Source organism: Erythrolamprus reginae, chromosome 6 (assembly GCF_031021105.1).
Source record: "Erythrolamprus reginae isolate rEryReg1 chromosome 6, rEryReg1.hap1, whole genome shotgun sequence".
Classification (NCBI taxonomy): domain Eukaryota; kingdom Metazoa; phylum Chordata; class Lepidosauria; order Squamata; family Dipsadidae; genus Erythrolamprus; species Erythrolamprus reginae.
Genome location: NC_091955.1, coordinates 4,735,785 through 4,756,541, shown reverse-complemented (window position 1 = coordinate 4,756,541; position 20,757 = coordinate 4,735,785). Strand labels below are relative to the sequence as shown.

The following is a 20,757-nucleotide window of genomic DNA, read 5'->3' as shown; positions in this document are numbered from 1 at the left end:
ACAAATAAAAAAAATAATTACAATATTCAAAACTGCACCCTATATATTGCAGGAGTCAGAAAGAAGGCTGTGAAAAAAATCCATAGAGTTTTTACGTCTTGGACGTAAACTGTTTCAACTTCTTCTCTTGGGAGGACATGCTAAAGTTTGTGTGGAGCAAAGAAGAGAGCAGAAGGGCTATTTATAGACCTCAATTTTTAATTTGTTCATCTTACGGTGATTTAAGGGCAAAGCTACACGGTACACAACAATTTGAGTATAACATTAATTAGGAGCTGTTTATATTCCTCAGGTGCTGTTGAAAAATAGAGAATTTGTTGCAGGTAACTGTAGGCAGAAGGGATTAATTATTCTGTTTGTTTACTAATTTTTCTATGACCATCGTGTTTCATCCCAGCTTCTGGAAGCAAAACGTCAATCTCAAATTGAAGCTCTCTACCTACCTACCTACACCTATCTGTCTATCTATCTATGTATCATCTATCCATCTATCTATCTATCTATCTATCTATCTATCTATCTATCTATCTATCTATCTATCTATCTATCTATCTATCTACTTATCTATCTACTTATCTATCTATCTATCTATTTATCTGTCTGTCTGTCTGTCTGTCTATCTGTCTGTCTGTCTGTCTATCTATCTATCTATCCATCCACCTCCCTCCCTCCTTCCCTCCCTCTACATACCTACCTAAACCTATCTGTCTATCTGTCTGTCTGTCTATCGATCTATGTATCATCTGTCTGTCTGTCTGTCTGTCTGTCTGTCTGTCTCTCTATCTATCTATCCATCCATGCATCCATCTCCCTCCCTCCCTCTACCTACCTGCCTACCTATCTACCTTCATCTATCTGTCTGCCTGTCTATCTATGTATGTATCATCTATCTGTCTGTCTGTCTGTCTGTCTGTCTGTCTGTCTGTCTGTCTGTCTGTCTGTCTGTCTGTCTGTCTGTCTATCTATCTATCTATCTATCTATCTATCTATCTATCTATCTATCTATCTATCTATCTATCTGTCTATGTACCTATCTACCTATCTACCTATCTACCTATCCATCTATCCATCTATCCATCTATCCACCTATCCACCTACCTATCTACCTACCGACCTACCTATCTATCTATCTATCTATCTATCTATCTATCTATCTATCTATCTATCTATCTATCTATCTATCTATCTATCTATCTATCTATCTATCTATCTATCTATCTATCTATCTATCTATCTGTCTATGTACCTATCTACCTATCTACCTATCTACCTATCCATCTATCCATCTATCCACCTATCCACCTACCTATCTACCTACCGACCTACCTATCTATCTATCTATCTATCTATCTATCTATCTATCTATCTATCTATCTATCTATCTATCTATCTATCTATCTATCTATCTATCTATCTATCTGTCTATGTACCTATCTACCTATCTACCTATCTACCTATCCATCTATCCATCTATCCATCTATCCACCTATCCACCTACCTATCTACCTACCGACCTACCTATCTATCTATCTATCTATCTATCTATCTATCTATCTATCTATCTATCTATCTATCTATCTATCTATCTACCTACCTACCTACCTACCTACCTATCTTCCATTCAGTTTGTGGGAGGGGGGAACATGTTAAAGCCCCCTTCTTCCCTTAATTTAAAAGTGCTGAAAGGGCTTCTGAAGCACATTAATTTGTGTGAGACAATTAATAACGGGAGAGAAGATGCGTGTGAGCGCATTGTGAGGTTGACATGTCCATTCATTAGAAGCTCTGTCGCAGAGACTCTGCTGAAGAAGGAATCTAGTTCATTATACAAAAGTATTTTCCACTTGAAACTAATTTCAGTCCAGGACACATTATGAAGGGGTTGAACTTTGACCCCATAACTTTGCAAGTGGCGGATGAATTCACCTCATTATTCATTCTTCTTCTTAAACTGTGTGATGGGAGATTTTAATTGCATGGGCCTATTTGTGTTTCTCATTGGAGAAAGCAATTAAGTTTAAGTTTATTGGATTTATATACTGCTCCTCTCCGAGGACTCGGGGCGGCTTACAACATATAAAAAAGACAATATCCAAATCCAATGAATTAATTAAAATTCCAGTGAATTAATTAAAAGTTGCATCTAAAAATTAAAGAAACAATTAAAATAGGCACATGTCCTTTCGTTCAACAAACCCACCATACATTCATCGGCCAGGGGGCAAAATCTAATGACCCCAAGCTTGGCGTCATAGGTGAGTCTTTAAACTCTTACGAAAGGCCAGGAGGGTTGGGGCAGTACAAATCTCGGGGGGGGGGGGGCTGATTCCATAGGGCTGCCCCCACCCCCGAGAATTATGTTTGGAAGATAATGGTAAAAGGGAACCAGGCCATCAAAGCTGACACCACCAAGAATAAGAAACATCAGTGTAAGATTGGAAAGTGTGGAGATGTGGAGTGACCTAGCCCATAGCATCTCCAAGGATGATTCACTCTTCATTCGTCCATGACTGAATGGACATTATTATTATCATCATTATTTCTTTCTCCTTCTTCTCCTTCTCATCAGTATCTCTTCTCATCAGCATTTCTTCTTCATCATCATCACCATATCTTCCTGTCCTCCTCCTCCATCATCATCATCACCACCACCACCACCACCACCACCACCACCACCACCACCACCTCCTCCTACTTCTCATCAGCATCTCTTCTTTTTCATCATAATCACCTTCTTCTCCTTCTTCTTCTTCTTCTTCTTCTTCTTCTTCTCTTTCTTCTTCTTCTTCTCCTTCCCCTTCTCCTTCTCCTTCTTCACCATCATGATCACCATTTCCTCCTCCCCTTTTCCTTCTCCCATCATCATCGTCGTCATCATCATTATCATCATCATCATCATCTTTCTCCTCCTCCTACTACTTTTCCTCTTCCTTCTTCATCATGATCACCATCTCCTCCTCCTCTCCTCCTCCTCCTCCATCATCTCTTCTTCTTCTTCTTCTTCTTCTTCATCATCATCATCATCTTTCTCCTCCTCCTCCTACTTTTTCTCTTCCTTCTTCTCATTAGTATATTTTCTTCATCATGATCACCATCTCCTCCTCCTCTCCTCCTCCTCCATCATCTCTTCTTCTTCTTCTTCTTCATCATCATCATCATCATCATCATCACCACCATCTCATCCTCCTCTTCCTCTTCTTCTTCTTCTTCATCATCATCCTCACCACCACCATCTACTTCTTCTCTTTTCCTCCTCCTTCATCATCACCTTCACCATCACCACCACCATCATCATCACCATCGCCACCTGTGTTTCACTCTTTCCTGTGAAAATAGATGACCAAAACCTCCCTCTCTTCTAAAGGCAAGAAAACACATATTGTGACACATTCAAAGGGGATTCCCTAACGCAACTCTCGAAAACGGAAGAAACGCGCGACTGCCAGGCAGGCTTTGCACTTACCTTCATAGGTTCCACTTTCTAGAAGAGCACCACTTTTCTCTAGTTCCATAAAATCTTCAACAGTGATGAAAATATAATCCACACCAGGGACTTCTCCCTCTTTATGAGGCCTTGTAGTGCCTGTTTAGAGGAAAGAAAGAAAATAGAATCATATGTGGAGCAAAAAGCAGAAGATCATGGAAAACTGAAAGATCAGGTCCACATGTTCAGGTCCAATTACATTTCATTTTTATTTATTTATTTATTTATTTTGTCCAATACATAATGAAGGTTAATGAGATTAACCATGTAGAATATATATCAAAGAAAGGAAAGGAAGGAAGGAAAGAAAGGAAGGAAGGAAGGATAGAAGGAAGGAAGGAAGGAAGGAAGGAAGGATAGGAGTGAAGATATAAGAATAAAATGTTCTGGTCCAATTAAACTTGATTTTTATTTATTTATTTATTTTGTCCAATACATAATGAAGGTTAATGAGATTAACCATGTAGAATATATATCAAAGAAAGGAAAGGAAGGAAGGAAGGAAGGAAAGAAAGGAAGGAAGGAAGGAAGGATAGAAGGAAGGAAGGAAGAAGGAAGGAAGGAAGGAAGGTTATATATCACTTCACAATGCTTTACAGCCCTCTCCAAGAAGTTTACAGAGTCATCATATGACCCCCAACAATCAAAGTCCTCATTTTACTGACCTCAGAATGACAAAAATCTGAGTCAACCTTGAGCTGGTCAGGATTGAACTCCTATCAGTGGGCAGAGTCAGCCTGCAATACTGCATTCTAAACACTGTGAATGAGGGAGAGAAGGAAGGAAGGAAGGAAGGATAGAAGGAAGGAAGGAAGGAAGGAAGGAAGGAAGGATAGGAGTGAAGATATAAGAATAAAATGCAATACATCAGTGGAGGATAGAGGAAGAGATATATGAGTGGAAGAAAAGAAATGTGAGATATAGGAGAGACAATTGGACAATAAATAGACTATTTATTTATTGCGTTTTCGGCTTCTGGAGAGTCTCCAGGGGGATGGGGAAGGGCATTTTTGACTCTGGAGCCTGGGGAGGGCGAAAGATGGGCCTACCAGGCCAACCAGAAATTGGGAAATGGGCTGTTTCAGGCCTCCAGCGGGGTGCCATCGCCAAGCATTGAATTATGGGTGTGGGCACTCGTGCATGTGTGATAACACATGGAAACATGCTTTTGGCACCCAAGGAAAAAAAGGTTCACCATCACTGGCCTCTCAACCAAGGATTAGCACCTGCTTAGAATTAGTTAAGGGTCAGCAGCATCCGAAGGGGGATTGGACTAAATTCACTTAATAATAATAATAATAATAATAATAATAATAATAATAATAATAATAATAATATAATAATAATAATAATAATAATAATAATAATAATAATAATAATTTATTAGATTTGTATGCCACCCCCCTCCAAAGACTCGGGGCGGCTCACAACAACAATAATAACAGTGTTACAATGGAAACAAATCTAATACAGTATTAAAAAACATCTAAAAAACTCCATCATTTAAAAACCATGAACCATACGCATGCCATGCATAAAAATGTAAAAGCCTGGGGGAGATATCTCAATTCCCCCATGCCTGGCGATACAGGTGGGTCTTAAGCAATTTACGAAAGACAAGGAGGGTGGGGGCAGTTGTAATCTCTGGGGGGAGTTGATTCCAGAGGGCCGGGGCCACCACAGAGAAGGCTCTTCCCCTGGGTCACTCTATCTATCTATCTATCTATCTATCTATCTATCTATCTATCTATCTATCTATCTATCTATCTATCTATCTATCTATCTATCTATTTCCCTCCCTCCACCCACCTACCTACCTACCTACATCTATCTGTCTGTCTGTCTATCTGTCTGTCTGTCTGTCTGTCTGTCTGTCTGTCTATCTATGTATGTATCATCTGTCTGTCTGTCTGTCTGTCTGTCTGTCTGTCTGTCTGTCTGTCTGTCTGTCTGTCTGTCTATCTATCTATCTATCTATCTATCTATCTATCTATCTATCTATCTATCCAAATATGCAGTTACATATAAAGTAATATATGATAACATCCATCATATTATAACATAAGTTGCCCTCTATTATAGTACGGTATTGGTTATATAACCATCAAAGGAAAAAAATTTGCCTGTTTTTCTTTCTTATATACAGTACACCATATTTCATCCAATTTTACAACAATCGTTCATCTCTTTCCATCTCTTTCCTTCTTCCCTCTCTTTTCCTCTTTCTTTCTCCTCCTCTCTCCTTTCCTCTCTCCTCCTCTCCTTCCCTATCCATCCCTCTCCTCCCTTTTCCTCTCCTCCTCTCTCTTCTCCTCTGATTTATTTTTCAGTACTTCTGGCAAAATCCCTGTGCTCAGTGGGGTTTTCACCATTCTTCACTGATAAATCATTATTATTTGTCTTCCTTATTACAACAACCAAGGACCAGTCCAGGAAATGATCAAAAGAAAAGACGAATGAGTCATCCAGAGAAGAAGACCATCAAGCATTTAATAAACCCGGAAAAGTTCTATTCAGGATTTTAAAGATAATTTGGTTACTTGGCACTAAAACCAGATTTTTGCAGAGGGTCAAGGAACAAAATGCCAAAAGAGATAATTACTTTTATTTTTCACTGCTTGTTGGAACTTAACCCGATTCGCTGATATATAACGATGCCCTTTCTCCCTCAAAAGCTTTTTGCAGCCATTTTTTTAATGAGCCAAAAAAAAAAAAACAACCCTGAGAAGGGGCATCATTACAGAATTAGGCATTTCTTTGGGCTAAATTTTCCCATCTTGGCTGGAGTGCAGCCTTCATTAAACCAGAGTTTAGAGGGCTTAGAGTGCAGGATTCTCACGGTATTTCTTTGGGAGGGAAAAAACAAAGAAGGAAAGAGTGGAACTTGCACAAAGTCTAGCAACTAAGCAGTTTCTTATCTAAGCAGTCAACTAGCAAATGCTCTGTCCTACACATTGGGAAGAAGAATCTGAACTTGAAATACGAACTGAATAACCAAATTATCACAGATAATCCCCACTCGGTTAAAGACCTTGGTATACTAACAACAAAAGATTTAAGTGCCAAAGCCCATTGCAACAAAATAGCCAAGAAGGCTTCAAGAGCTGTAAACCTAATCCTACGTAGCTTCTGCTCTGGCAATCTCACACTGCTTACCAGAGCTTACAAAACTTTCGCCAGACCCATCCTCAAATACAGCTCATCTGTTTGGAACGCATATCGCATCTCAGACATTAACACCCTTGAAAATAGAAACATAGAAACATAGAAGACTGACCGCAGAAAAAGACCTCCTGGTCCATCTAGTCTGCCCTATACTATTTCCTGTATTTTATCTTAGGATGGATATATGTTTATCCCAGGCATGTTTAAATTCAGTTCCTGTGGATTTACCAACCACGTCTGCTGGAAGTTTGTTCCAAGGATCTACTACTCTTTCAGTAAAATAATATTTTCTCATGTTGCTTTTGATCTTTCCCCCAACTAACATCAGATTGTGTCCCCTTGTTCTTGTGTTCAATTTCCTATTAAAAACACTTCCCTCCTGGACCTTATTTAACCCTTTAACATATTTAAATGTTCCGATCATGTCCCCCCTTTTCCTTCTTTCATCCAGACTATACAGATTGAGTTCATTAAGTCTTTCCTGATACATTTTATGCTTAAGACCTTCCACCATTCTTGTAGCCCATCTTTGGACTTTTATTTTGGATGAATGGCTTTTCTGTTTACTTTACAACAGCGTGTGTGTTTGAATTTACATTTCTGTCTTAATTGGGGCTTGTAAGGTGAAGCCCGGCATAACACTTCGATTGATACATTTTATGATGAGTACATCCTCTATAACCTTCATTATGTTTTGGACAAAATAAATAAATAAAAATAAATAAATATTTTTTGTTAATTGCTTATCTAATATCCTATGACTGTCACTAAGTGTTGGATCTTAGGGTTCATGACGAATGCATTTTTATAACGACTGTGATCGAAAATTTTACATAAATGGTACTTTACGCCAGTAAAACTAGCACACTTCCAGAGGAAAGGAAAAGGAAATTGCTGGCATGGTTGCCAAATAAAAGGAGTTTTCATGCATATGTTCTGGGAATGTGTTGAAGTTCAAAAAATTTGGAAGGAACTACAGAATGAAATTAACAATATGCTAAACATTAATTGGATAATTACGAAAGAATTAGCAACACTAGTTAAACACGGGGAATTACGAGAATTTGAAGAAATCAAAACAGCAGCTTTGGAAAGCGCTCAAGCAGTAGTGGTATTAGGGTGGAAGGAGAGTAATAAATGGACAATCCAGAATTGGTACTGGTACATGGTGGACCACATCCACTTCGAAATTATGGAAATAAGATTAAATAACTTTGATGAAAATAAATTGGAGAAGCTGATGGCACGATGGAATAAGGTGAAAAATTATATCTTAAGTAGAATTTATGACGACAATGTGAAAAATAAATTCCAATCACTTTTTGTATGTAAAGAAATGTAAACCGGAGCCAAGGAAGAAATTGAAATTTATTGTAAATAATTTAACCCCCTAAATGGTGGTGGGGTTTATTGGTGTTGGGCACTTTTTCTTTAAGTAATTTTTTGTTTGTTGTAATAAAAATTTAATAAAAATATTAAAAAAATAAAAATATAACGACTGTGATCATGATTTATCTCTGATATCTTTGATGTACACTGGAGCTTATGTGTTGGTATCTGTTCCCCTTTCCCAAGGAGCTTCAATTATACGCTCAATGCGCAATTATATACCCAATGCGCAAACGTTGGGCTCTCTCTATACATGGCAGATGGGAAGCCGATAGCCAGGCACATGGGAGAGCTGTATAATTTATAGGTTGCAGGGGGGGTGTTGTCTAGGAGTAGTTTCGGAAGCATTTAGCATGTAGGAACGGAGGCAATTTCCCCACTCGGCAGCATAGGCTGTCTGCCAGTTCGCACTGTGCATAAATGGGAAGTGTGGAGAGGCTTATGTTCGTGGGCACCGTTGAGAGGCCTCACAGATTTTCACTGGAGAATCTCAACCGAGAATTCTGACGCAGCTCCCCAAATATGATAAACCCTCTGGAGTTAAATCCATGATTCTTTTATTAGGAGTGCCAGCAGTTCTGGCAAAAAAGTTTATCTCACACTGAAGGCTAACCGGTCCATCAGTCTGGAAACATAGGAACATAGAAGATTGACGGCAGAAAAAGACCTCATGGTCCATCTAGTCTGCCCTTATACTATTTCCTGTATTTTAACTTAGGATGGATATACAGTGTTGTGGTTAGCTCTGGCCCAGCTCCTGCCCCAAGGACTGTGGATGTGGGGGAGACATCCACATGCTGCAGGCCTGGAGAAGTCAATTGTGGATAGTCTAAGGGAAAAATGTTGGAGGTTGGGGGTTGACACACGGAGTCTTGGTAATGAGTTCCACGCTTCAACAACTCGATTGCTAAAGTCATATTTTTTACAGTCAAGTTTGGAGCGGTTGATATTAAGTTTGAACCTATTGCGTGCTCTTGTGTTATTGCGGTTGAAGCTGAAGTAGTTGTTGACAGGCAGGACGTTGCAGCAGATGATTTTATGGGCTATACTTAGATCATGTTTAAGGCATTGTAGTTCTAAGCTTTCTAGGCCCAGGATTGAAAGTCTAGTCTCGTAGGGAATTCTGTTTCAAGTGGAGGAGTGAAGGGCTCTTCCAGTGAAGTATCGTTGGACCTTTTCTAAAGTGTTGAGGTCCTTTTCTGCCGTCAATCTTCTATGTTTCTATTGTCTTCTATCATTACTTTTTTATCATTACTTACCTAATGTTTTATTTGTACAAATTACCATTCTATAATTGTTCGACAAATACGTAAATAAAGTAAAGAAAGAAAGAACTCAAACGAAATCTCCCAAGCACACAACACACTATTGTTGCTCTGGACACACACCAAAAGTGAATGCATGCCCTGAAAGAAACAACAGCTTGTTACTGACAAATATTTGCAAAGCTTTTCACATCTTAATAAAGCCGGAGGGCTCCTGCGGCACCGAACAACTAATCTTTATTAAGCATCAGATAAATTCATAATATGACCTTGCATATACCTTGCTGCCAGCAAATCCTGCCAATATTTAATGAGTGGCTTTGTTTGGGATGCCGTACAGAAATAACTCCCGCCACTGAGGAACAAGGCAAAGAATTCCCGCCTACCTCTAACAAAAGAACATCCTTTCCAAGGGACCTTCATTAATTTATTGGTCGCGTCTAAACTCCCAGATGGACCAGACATTAAATGTTCTTTATAAGCGAGCAGATACGCATGACAGGGAAGAAAACTTTTGAGTTTTGTTTGATTTGGAAAAACAAAAATCAAAATACCATTTTCAGGTAGAAAATAAGAGTAGAGCTACCGTTATTATATGCTGGCTGGAGTCACCCTCCATAAGATGGGTGGGCATATAAATTTGATTAATAAATGTTCTGTCGGGCTCTCTGGTAGACTCCTCCCAAAAATGCACAGGTACAAATTTCAGACACACACACGTTTTGAAAATTCAAAACTATGTCATATATATACGTTTCGTAGATTTTCACGGGTATATATATGTAGATTGTTCTGAGTTCGGGTTTTGCCCCGTTTAATATTTTGAGTGTCAAAATATTACACGGGGCAAAACCCGAACTCAGAACAATCTACATATATATATATATATATATATATATATATATATATATATATATATATATATATATACCGTATATATATGTGTGTGTGTGTGTGTGTGTGTGTGTGTGTGTGAAATGGTTTTTTTAGCTGGAATTTTAAAATTAAGGGAGAATAGGATGGTCCCATTTCGGCCTTGTTCTATACACACACACACACACACACACACACACAGTAAAATACGTGATGAAGGTTATAGAGGAGATACTCATAGTAAAATATATCTAAGAAATAATAGAAAAGAAGGTATAGTAATAGAACATATCAATGAAAGAATAGAAGAACAGATATAGGAATAGAAGAAAGGTATAGGAGATATAGGAGAGCAATAGGACGGGACGGAAGGCACTCTAGTGCACTTGTACTCGCCCCTTACTGACCTCTTAGGAATCTGGATAGGTCAACCGTGGATAATCTAAGGGTAAAGTGTTGGGGGTTTGGGGTTGACACTATGGAGTCCGGTAATGAGTTCCACGCTTCAACAACTCGGTTACTGAAGTCATATTTTTTACAGTCAAGTTTGGAGCGGTTAATATTAAGTTTAAATCTGTTGTGTGCTCTTGTGTTGTTGTGGTTGAAGCTGAAGTAGTCGCCGACAGGTAGGATGTTGCAGCAATACTTGTGGGCAATACTTAGGCATCTTAGTTATTATTTATTTATTTATTATTTATTTATTTTGTCCAATGCACAATGAGAGTTTTAGTGGGTGTGTATATATATATATATATACATATACATACATACATACATACATACATACATACATACATACATACATACATATATATATATATTTGTTTTCGTAGATTTTCACGGGTACAGGTATGACGGTCTTGGTATATTTGGGTTTCTTCCCGTGTATAGGACAGGGGACGGAAGGCACTCTAGTGCACTTGTACTCGCCCCTTACTGACCTCTTAGGAATCTGGAGAGGTTAACCGTGGATAATCTAAGGGTAAAGTGTTGGGGGTTTGGGGATGACACTATGGAGTCTGGTAATGAGTTCCATGCTTTGACAGCTCGGTTACTGAAGTCATATTTTTTAGTCAAGTTTGGAGCGGTTAATATTAAGTAATCTGGATAAGAAATGAAGTACAGTATCTTCAAAGAAAAAGCAGAGTCCAGTTGCCTCTTGAAAAAGCACCTTTGGGACAACAAATGTTGAACAAATCAGTCCAGATTTCTCCTTTTGAGGTACAAGTGACCAGCCTCAAATGACCACGATGCAAAGATCAATCTTTCGGAAATATGGAAGGAAAGAGAAGAGGACATCTATCCATAAGGTGGAAGGGACTCAATTACACCGGTGTTGGCAATCATTGGAAGACCTGAAAGACCAAACTGAGGCAGAGATTGTCATGGAGAAAATATATCACTGCAGCTGGTAGGACAAGAACATGACCCCGTCACACTTAGTCAGTCAATCGCCTTATTATTTAATTTTCTTCTGGAGTCCAAAATCTGAATTTCCATCCTCAAAGAAATTTCGTGCCATCTCTAGTTCCCGGAACACAACAAAGGATTTGCTTGCTTATTGTCTGAGTTGCAATGCTACACAATATGTTGCGAAGGCCAGCTTTTGTTCTGTTTGCTGGGCTTATTATTATTTAATATCTGTTATAAATTGCCTGCTTTCATTCAATTACCTCCTAGGCTTAGATGAATGATGGGTTATTCAGAACTCATTTTTTTTTCTGGATTGGCACAACTGATTAAAGGAATAAACTAACTCAAGGGCTGATTAGCTTCTAGTATGAGATGATATAATCTGAGAGAGGGTTTATGTGTTTATAACTGCCGTAAAGAGGATTGAAAACCAGTCCTTGATATTTCTTTTCTTTGTCGTTTCTTTTCGTTTCTTTTCTATCTTTCCTTTCCTTCCCCTTTCCCCCTTTCATTCCTTTCCCACTCCTTTCCTCTCCTGAGTCCATTCCCTTCTCCTTCTAATCTCTTCTCTCCTCTCCTCCCCTGAGTCCCCTCCTCTCCCCTCTCTCCATTCTGAGTCCTCTCTCCTCTCCTCTCCACTCCTGAGTAACCTCCTCTCCCCTCCTAATCTGTCCTCACCTCTCCTCTGAGTCCTCTACTCTCTCCTGCTCCCCTGAGTCCTTTCCCCTCCCCTCCTAATCTCTCCTCTTCTCTCCCCTCCCCTCTCTCCTCCCCTGAGTCCTCTTCCCTCTTCTCTCCTGCTAATCTCTCCTCTTCTGTCTTTCTCTCCTCTCTCCTCCCCCCTCTTCTCCCCAGAGTCCTCTCCCCTCCCCTCTCCTACCAATCTCTCTTCCTCTCTCTTTCTCTCCCCTCCCCTCCTCCCCTGTCCCCTCCCCTCCCCTCACCTTCCAATCTCTCTTCCTCTCTCTTTCTCTCCCCTCCCCTCCCCCTCTTCTCCCCTGAGTCCTCACCCCTCCCCTCTCCTGCTAATCTCTCCTCTTCTGTTTTTCTCTCCTCTCCCCTCCCCTCCTCCCATGAACCCTCTCCCCTCCCCTCCTAATCTCTCCTCTCCTCTCCTCTGAGTACTCTATTCTCTTCTCCTCCCCTGAGTGCTCTCCCCTCTCCTCCTAATCTCTCCTCTCCTCTTTGAGTCATCTCCCTCCCCTCCCCTCCTCTCCTCCCCTGAATCTTCTCCCCTCCCCTCCTAATCTCTCCTCTCCTCTGGGTACTCTACTCTCTTCTCCTCCCCTGAGTCCTTTCCCCTCCCCTCCTAATCTCTCCTCTTCTCTCCTCTCCCCTCCTCTCCTACCCTGAGTCCTTTCCCCTCCCCTCCTAATCTATCCTCTTCTCTCCCCTCTCCTCCCCTCCTCCCGAGTCCTCTCCCCTCCTAATTTCTCCTCTTCACTTTCTCTCCCCTCCCCTCCTCTCCTTCCCTGAGTCCTCTCCCCTCCCCTCCTAATCTCTCCTCTTCTCTCCCCTCTCCTCCCCTGAGTCCTCTCCCCTCCTAATCTCTCCTCTTCACTTTCTCTCCCCTCCCCTCCTCTCCTTCCCTGAGTCCTCTCACCTCCTAATCTCTCCTCTCCTCTCCTCTCCTCTCCTGAGTGCTCTCCTCTCCCTTCCTAATCTCAGGATTTCATGAAATGACAACAGAGTTCCTCTATGCTTTTTCTACATTCATATCCAGGTGACAGTTTCTATCAATTCTCTCCACAGCCTCAGGGAAGCATGGAATGACTTTAGGAGGAAGAGCTAAGACAGCTTCATTCCATCAATGTTGGCTCTGATTTATTCACAGTGTGAAGGGAACACCCAAGACAGTGATGGGCTCCTACGGGTACATCAGGTATGCAGAACTGGTAGAAAAATTTTGAATTTTTTTCTTTTTTTCCCTTCTGGGTTCTGGGTATGTTTCTCCTATGACAGTAAATGAGGTTGAATGGGTATAATTTCAGAAGAGCTGTGTGCGTCTACATACACATACCGTTTATATAGTAGACAATGTATATTTTTGTGCGCCTGTAATACATATGTACACATATGGCATATATACATAGAATTAAATAGTATATTTTGGATATTCAGTAATAGTAAATAGAGAGGGAAATTGTGTTAGCAAAAACTTCAGAAGAGAAGAATTTAGGGGTCGTGATTTCTGACAGTCTCAAAATGGGTGAGCAGTGTGGTCGGGCGGTAGGAAAAGCAAGTAGGATGCTTGGCTGCATAGCTAGAGGTATAACAAGCAGGAAGAGGGAGATTGTGATCCCGCTATATAGAGTGCTGGTGAGACCACATTTGGAACACTGTGTTCAGTTCTGGAGACCTCACCTACAAAAAGATATTGACAAAATTGAACGGGTCCAAAGACGGGCTACAAGAATGGTGGAAGGTCTTAAGCATAAAACGTATCAGGAAAGACTTCATGAACTCCATCTATATAGTCTGGAGGACAGAAGGAAAAGGGGGGACATGATTGAAACATTTAAATATGTCAAAGGGTTAAATAAGGTCCAGGAGGGAAGTGTTTTTAATAGGAAAGTGAACACAAGAACAAGGGGACACAATCTGAAGTTAGTTGGGGGAAAGATCAAAAGCAACGTGAGAAAATATTATTTTACTGAAAGAGTAGTAGATCCTTGGAACAAACTTCCAGCAGACGTGGTTGGTAAATCCACAGGAACTGAATTTAAACATGCCTGGGATAAACATATATCCAGTGTAAGATAAAATACAGGAAATAGTATAAGGGCAGACTAGATGGACCTTGAGGTCTTTTTCTGCCGTCAATCTTCTATGTTTCTATGTTTCTATGTATCTCTTTGAGGCGAGGAGAGGCCAGGGACCCTAACCCAAACCCTTGACGTGAATGATGTCAAGTTGGCCACCTTTCAGCCAGTCACATGACCTTTAAGCCACCCCCAGTCACATGATCATCAAGCCACTCCCACCCGGTCGCATGACTGGCAAGCCACACCCACAGAATAAGCCACGCCCACAGCGTGGTAGTAAATTCGTATTGCAGCCCTTCATTGACCCAAGACAAGTACAGTAAGAGAAAATGTTTGTTTGTTTGTATCACTGCCTGAACTTGCACATTTCAGCATCAATTTAGTACTTTTCTGTTGTGGTGAGCTTTGGCCCAGCTCCTGCCCCTAGGACTGTGGATGTGGGGGAGACATCCACATGCTGCAGGCCTGTTTTGCCCCCGGTGGAATCTGCTGATGAAGGCTACTCTGAGCAAGAAGACATGAGTGACAGGGAGGAGGAGAGTGTGGCAGACAGCTTAGAAGGAGATCAATTATCTAGCTCCTCCTTGGATTCAGAACAAGAGTTAATGATACAGCCACGCATGCGGAGAGCGATGCATAGGCAGCAACAACTGAGAGATTATTATCAAAGAAAATGAGGCCACCTGTGGTTGGGTGGGGCTGTGGTCATTAGTGAGGCTGCTATAAATAGCAGCCTGTGGGTTTGGCCATTGTGGAGGATTATCTGATCATTGTGTTTCGTGCCTGTCTTGCTGACTTTGACCTTTTGCGTGCTGATTTTTTCCCGCTTTGAAACTAAACCAGAGCAAAGTGTGTTTCACTTTGTGGAAGAAGAAGGACTGTGAATGACCTCACAGCTGCAAGCTAAGTATCACAGAACTGATAAGGGACTTGTACAAATTACCAGTTTGTTTGGAGACGAGCGCTCTTTGCTATACCAAAAGAGGGCTTAGTTTAAGTGAATTTTCATTATAAAGAACATTGTTTGGAATTTTCAAACGTGTGTGTGTGTCTGAAATTTGTACCTGTGAATTTTGGGGAGGAGTCTACCAGAGAGCCCGACAGAACATTTTCTAAACGTACCGATGGAAACTTTCCTGCCTTGCTATGGATCTTTCTCCAAGCACATGACATTGTTTGCACCTGCCCTGCACAACATGATCCAACATTATACACATTATAACACAGGGCTCCCTAGAGGTTTTAGATTTCAACTCCAATTAACCCCGACAAGCGTCGCCGCGGGAATGAATGTAATCTGTAATATTTGGAAAGGAAAAGTGGGCTTATCGAAAGGCACGCTGGCCTTGCAAACTGCATCACAAATTCATTCGGTCGGAATAGAGCTGGAAGGGATGAGAGATGGACCAAGCCATAGAACGGATCCCACTTGATAAAATGCATCCACGACACCGAAATTATAAAAGAGAAGATAGAATACACACCAGAAGGTTTACTCTTAGGAATTTGGAAAAGATCTTATACCAAACAAACGCTCTTCCTCATAACACATATAAGCACTGTAGTCAGAATCTCATTGGCACAAACATGGAAAAATGAACAAACTCCATCAGAGAGCTTAATTATTGATAAAATATATGCAGTCAGTGCAGTCAGGCGGCAGGGAAAGCAAGTAGGATGCTTGGCTGCATAGCTAGAGGTATAACAAGCAGGAAGAGGGAGATTATGATCCCCTTATATAGAGTGCTGGTGAGACCACATTTGGAATAATACTGTGTCCAGTTCTGTTGACCTCACCTACAAAAAGATATTGACAAAATTGAACGGGTCCAAAGACGGGCTACAAGAATGGTGGAAGGTCTTAAGCATAAAACGTATCAGGAAAGACTTCATGGACTCCATCTGTATAGTCTGGAGGACAGAAGGAAAAGGGGGGACATGATCGAGACATTTAAATATGTTAAAGGGTTAAATAAGGTTCAGGAGGGAAGTGTTTTTAATAGGAAAGTGAACACAAGAACAAGGGGACACAATCTGAATTTAGTTGGGGGAAAGATCAGAAGCAACGTGAGAAAATATTATTTCACTGAAAGAGTAGTAGATCCTTGGAACAAACTTCCAGCAGACGTGGTTGGTAAATCCGCAGTAACTGAATTTAAACATGCCTGGGATAAACATATATCCATCCTAAGATAAAATACAGAAAATAGTATAAGGGCAGACTAGATGGACCATGAGGTCTTTTTCTGCCGTCAGACTTCTATGTTTCTATGTTTCTATATAAATGTATTGAGATGGATGAAATGACAAATTCAATTAAGGGGATTGAAAGCAAAAAATCTAAACGAATTTGGGAAAAATGGCACGGATGGATTCGAAACAAAGGCTGAAAATGTAACAATACAAAGTATCAGTATACAAAAGAAGGATAATAATTACCTTAGGAAGTATGACTTTTATTACTCTTTTTCTTCCCAATGTAGCTCTTTCTATATTGATTAGAATCAGATTTGGAATGGCGGCTCAAGAAAGTTAAAACTACTCTTTGATAGGTAGATTTAAAGCCATTTTAAAATGGTCTTCCAAAATTATTGTGTTCTAAACGTTTCTAATGAAAGTGGAAAGGAGGGTACTAAATTATGTCCGTTTGACTCAATTCGGAGATTGTACAGTATTCCTTTACGGTTGAGCTACCTCCATTGAAAAAGAAGAGTTTCCAGATGGTCTACACAGATATCTGGACCCATAAAGCAGAAATGAACAGCTCGTGAGAGATTATGTGATAATAAGCAGCATATTAAAAGTTTGGGATGAGCACAAGGAAGGAATTGGTCCAGACAAGTCCTCTCTCATCTCATTAACAAATATTTATTTTCACCAAGAGGAAAGAACCAAGAAATTTAAACGGTGGAGAGGATATAGCCTGTTCGATCCGATTATCAGCAAGATAAGTAGTACTGTTGGAGATTTAACCACTAGCTTTTATTTATTTTTTTCACATTGCATAGCAGTTTTCTAAAACTCAATTACACCAGAATGAAAGAAAAGTTGAAAGGAAATTCAAAAATTCCTACTGAGGCTGCTATTTTTTTTTTTTTTTTAAGAAAATTAATACAGCGGTATCTCTACCTACAAATGCCTGTACTTACGAAGTTTTCTAGATAAGAACCAGGTGTTCAAGATTCTTTGGCCTCTTCTCAAGAACCATTTTCCACTTACAAACCCGAGCCTCCGAAACTGTAACTGGAAAAGGCCGGGAGAAGCCTCTGTGGGGCCTCTCTAGGAATCTCCTGGGAGGAAACAGGCCCAGAAAAGGTGGGGAGAAGCCTCTGTGGGGCCTCTCTAGGAATCTCCTGGGAGGAAACAGGCCCAGAAAAGGTGGGGAGAAGCCTCTGTGGGGCCTCTCTAGGAATCTCCTGGGAGAACACAGGGCCAGAAAAGGTGGGGAGAAGCCTATGTGGGGCCTCTCTAGGAGTCTCCTGGGAGGAAACAGGCCCAGAAAAGGTGGGGAGAAGCCTCCGTGGGGCCTCTCTAGGAATCTCCTGGGAAGAAACAGGCCCAGAAAAGGTGGGGAGAAGCCTCTGTGGGGCCTCTCTAGTTGTTATAGTTATGGTTATAGTTATGATTATCTCTCTCTCTCTCTCCACCCACCCACCCATTCATCCATCCACCCACCCATCTCTGTCTGTCCGTCCGTCCGTCCATCCATCCATCCATCCATCCATCCATCAATCAGAGTAGATGTTGAACAGCCTGGATAGAATTTACAGTAATGTAATTTTAACATTTTTTATTATTGTATCGGGGTTTTTTCACTGTGTTGACGATGGCTGCTGATATTGATATGGAGTGCGTATGCTAACAGCATCCTGCTGTTTTCGAAGCAACAATTACTTAAAAGTAAACAGAAAAAAAATTGAAAATTGAACCTGATTCTAGGTTGTGTTCCAATTCCCTGGTGTTTCATTATTTCTCTCTCCTTTTTTTCAAGTGGAAATAAAAATATATTTTTTTAAAAAATAAGATGTAAATGAAACCTTATTTTAGATCAACTTATTCTTCCTTTAGGAAGTAAAGAACAGAAGGAATAAGGAAGGAAGGAAATGGTCAAGAATCACATGGAGTATCTGGTGAGTATCAGTTGTTTAAGGGTCCTGTTTACAATGTTAGACTTTATAAGACTACAGTGTTCCCTCGATTTTCGCAGGTTCGAACTTCGCGGAACATCTATACCACGGTTTTTCAAAAATATTAATTAAAAAATACTTTGCGGTTTTTTCCCCTGTACCATGGTTTTTCCCGCCTGGTGACGTCATATGTCATTGCCAAACTTTCATTTGCCTTTAAAAAACATTTTTTTAAAATAAACTTTAATAAATAAACATGGTGAGTAATAATCTAAATGGTTGCTAAGGGAATGGGAAATGGTAATTTAGGGGTTTAAAGTGTTAAGGGAAGGCTTGGGATACTGTTCATAGCCAAAAATAGTGTATTTACTTCCGCATCTCTACTTTGTGGAAATTCGACTTTTTTGCGGGCGGTCTCGGAATGCATCCCCCGCGAAAATCGAGGGAACACTGTACTTGTGAACTCATTTACTCAAAATGAGTGGTGTGTTTTGATACGTTCGTAACTGGAGGCAGAACAGGCAGGATCTGGAGCAAGGAACGGGAGCTTATCCTGTCGCATGGCGTGTGGGTCTCAAACCCAGGCTGCCTGCTTTCTAGCTGGCAAGCTCGGCGTCTTTAACACTGAGCCATGGTGCCTCCTAGATATTCCTAGATATGGATAGATATTAATTGCAAAGCCTCCCTATCCGTGAGTATAGTCATCAATTTGAGCAGCATGGATAAGCAATTGTGCAGAAAGCAGCGGACTGCATTGGCTGCCAATTGGTTTCCAGACTCAACTCAAAGTGTTGGTTATGACCTATAAAGCCCTACATGGCATCGGACCGGGACCACCTTCTGCCGCATGAATCCCAGCGACCGGTTAGGTCCCACAGAGTTGCCCTTCTCCGGGTCCCGTCAACTAGACAATGTCGCCTGGCCGGGCCTAGGATGTTGTGGTTGGCTCTGGCCCAGCTCCTGCCCCAGGGAATGTGGAGGTGGATGCAGGGGAAACTTCAACATGTCACAGGCCTGTTTTATTGCCAACAGAATCAGGGAGTTCAGTTTCCTCCGACGAAGAAGAAGGTGGGAGTGACTTGGAAGAGGGGGGTTTGGCACACAGCCCAGGCTGTCAATCTTTCTTATCTTCAGTCACTTCAGATGAGGAAGTCTTGGACCCACGCAAGCGCAGAGTTATGCGTAGAAAAGACCAATTGAGGACATATTACAGAAGATAAGAGAGGCCACCTGTGTTTGGGTGGGGCTCCAGTAATTAGGGCTGCTGATATAAATAGCAGCGTGCTAGTTTGGCCATTGTGGAAGATTATCTGATCGCAGTTCTTTAGGATTGTGCCTCGCTGTGTCTGAACTTTGTGGATTTTTCACGCCTTTGACACCAAAGCAGAGTAAAGTTTGTGTGTGTTTCACTTCGTGGGAAGAAGGAGGGCTGTGATGTTTCTTCACAGCTACTAGCTAAGTAGTTAAGGACTGATTAAAGGACTTGTACAGCCGACAAGGTTGTTTTGGGGAAGAGTGCTCCTTGCAATACAAAAAGGGTGCTTTGTTTCTTTTGAATTTTGTGATAAAGGACATTGTTTTGAATTTTAAAATGTGTGTGTGTCTGAAATTTGTACCCTTGAATTTTCGGGAGGCTTCTACCAGAGAGCCCAGCAGAACATCGGGGAAGAGCCTTCCTTGTGGGGGCTGCGACCCTCTGGAACCAGCTCCCCCCAGAGGTTTGCACTGCCCCTCACCCTCCTCGCCTTCCGCAAGAGTCTTAAGACTCATTTACGTCTTCAGGGTTGGGCCGATTAGATCTTAGCCTCTGGCCAACGAATGATTGTATGGTTGCTGTTCGAATGGGTGCAATTGATCTTAATATAGCTAGGAATTTTAAAATACAGTGGTACCTCATCTTACGTACGCCTTTTCTAATGAACTTTTTAAGATACGAACACGGTGTTTAAGATTTTTTTGCCTCTTCTTCCAAACTATTTTCACCTTACGAACCCAAGCCACCGGCGCTGGGATGCCCTGCCTCCAGACTTCTGTGTTCTTGCGCTGCTGGGATATCCCTGAGGCTCCCTTCGCTGGGAAACCCCACCTCCGGACTTCCGGTGCCAGCCAAAGCGCCCATTCTTGCATTGCTGGGATTCCCTTCATTTTTGCCAGCGCTGCTTTGAATCCCAGCGCTGCTTTGAATCCCAGACTTAGGGAAATCCCAGCAGCAAAAGAACGGAGCTTTGGCTTGCAAAGGAAGTCCGGAGGTGGGGTTTCCCAGTGAGGGGAGCCTC

The 20,757-nt window shown here is 41.2% G+C and overlaps 1 protein-coding gene across 13 annotated transcripts in view; it reads right to left on the bottom strand.

Moving 5' to 3' along the window:
* Window positions 1-20,757, bottom strand: part of MAGI2 (membrane associated guanylate kinase, WW and PDZ domain containing 2) — a 526,993-nt gene that overhangs the window by 230,533 nt on the left and 275,703 nt on the right. For all 13 annotated transcript variants that reach the window (XM_070755140.1, XM_070755141.1, XM_070755143.1 and 10 more), the window contains one exon: window positions 3,464-3,583. In XM_070755140.1, the coding sequence (XP_070611241.1) occupies window positions 3,464-3,583 (120 nt within the window). The remainder of the gene's footprint in view (window positions 1-3,463; window positions 3,584-20,757) is intronic.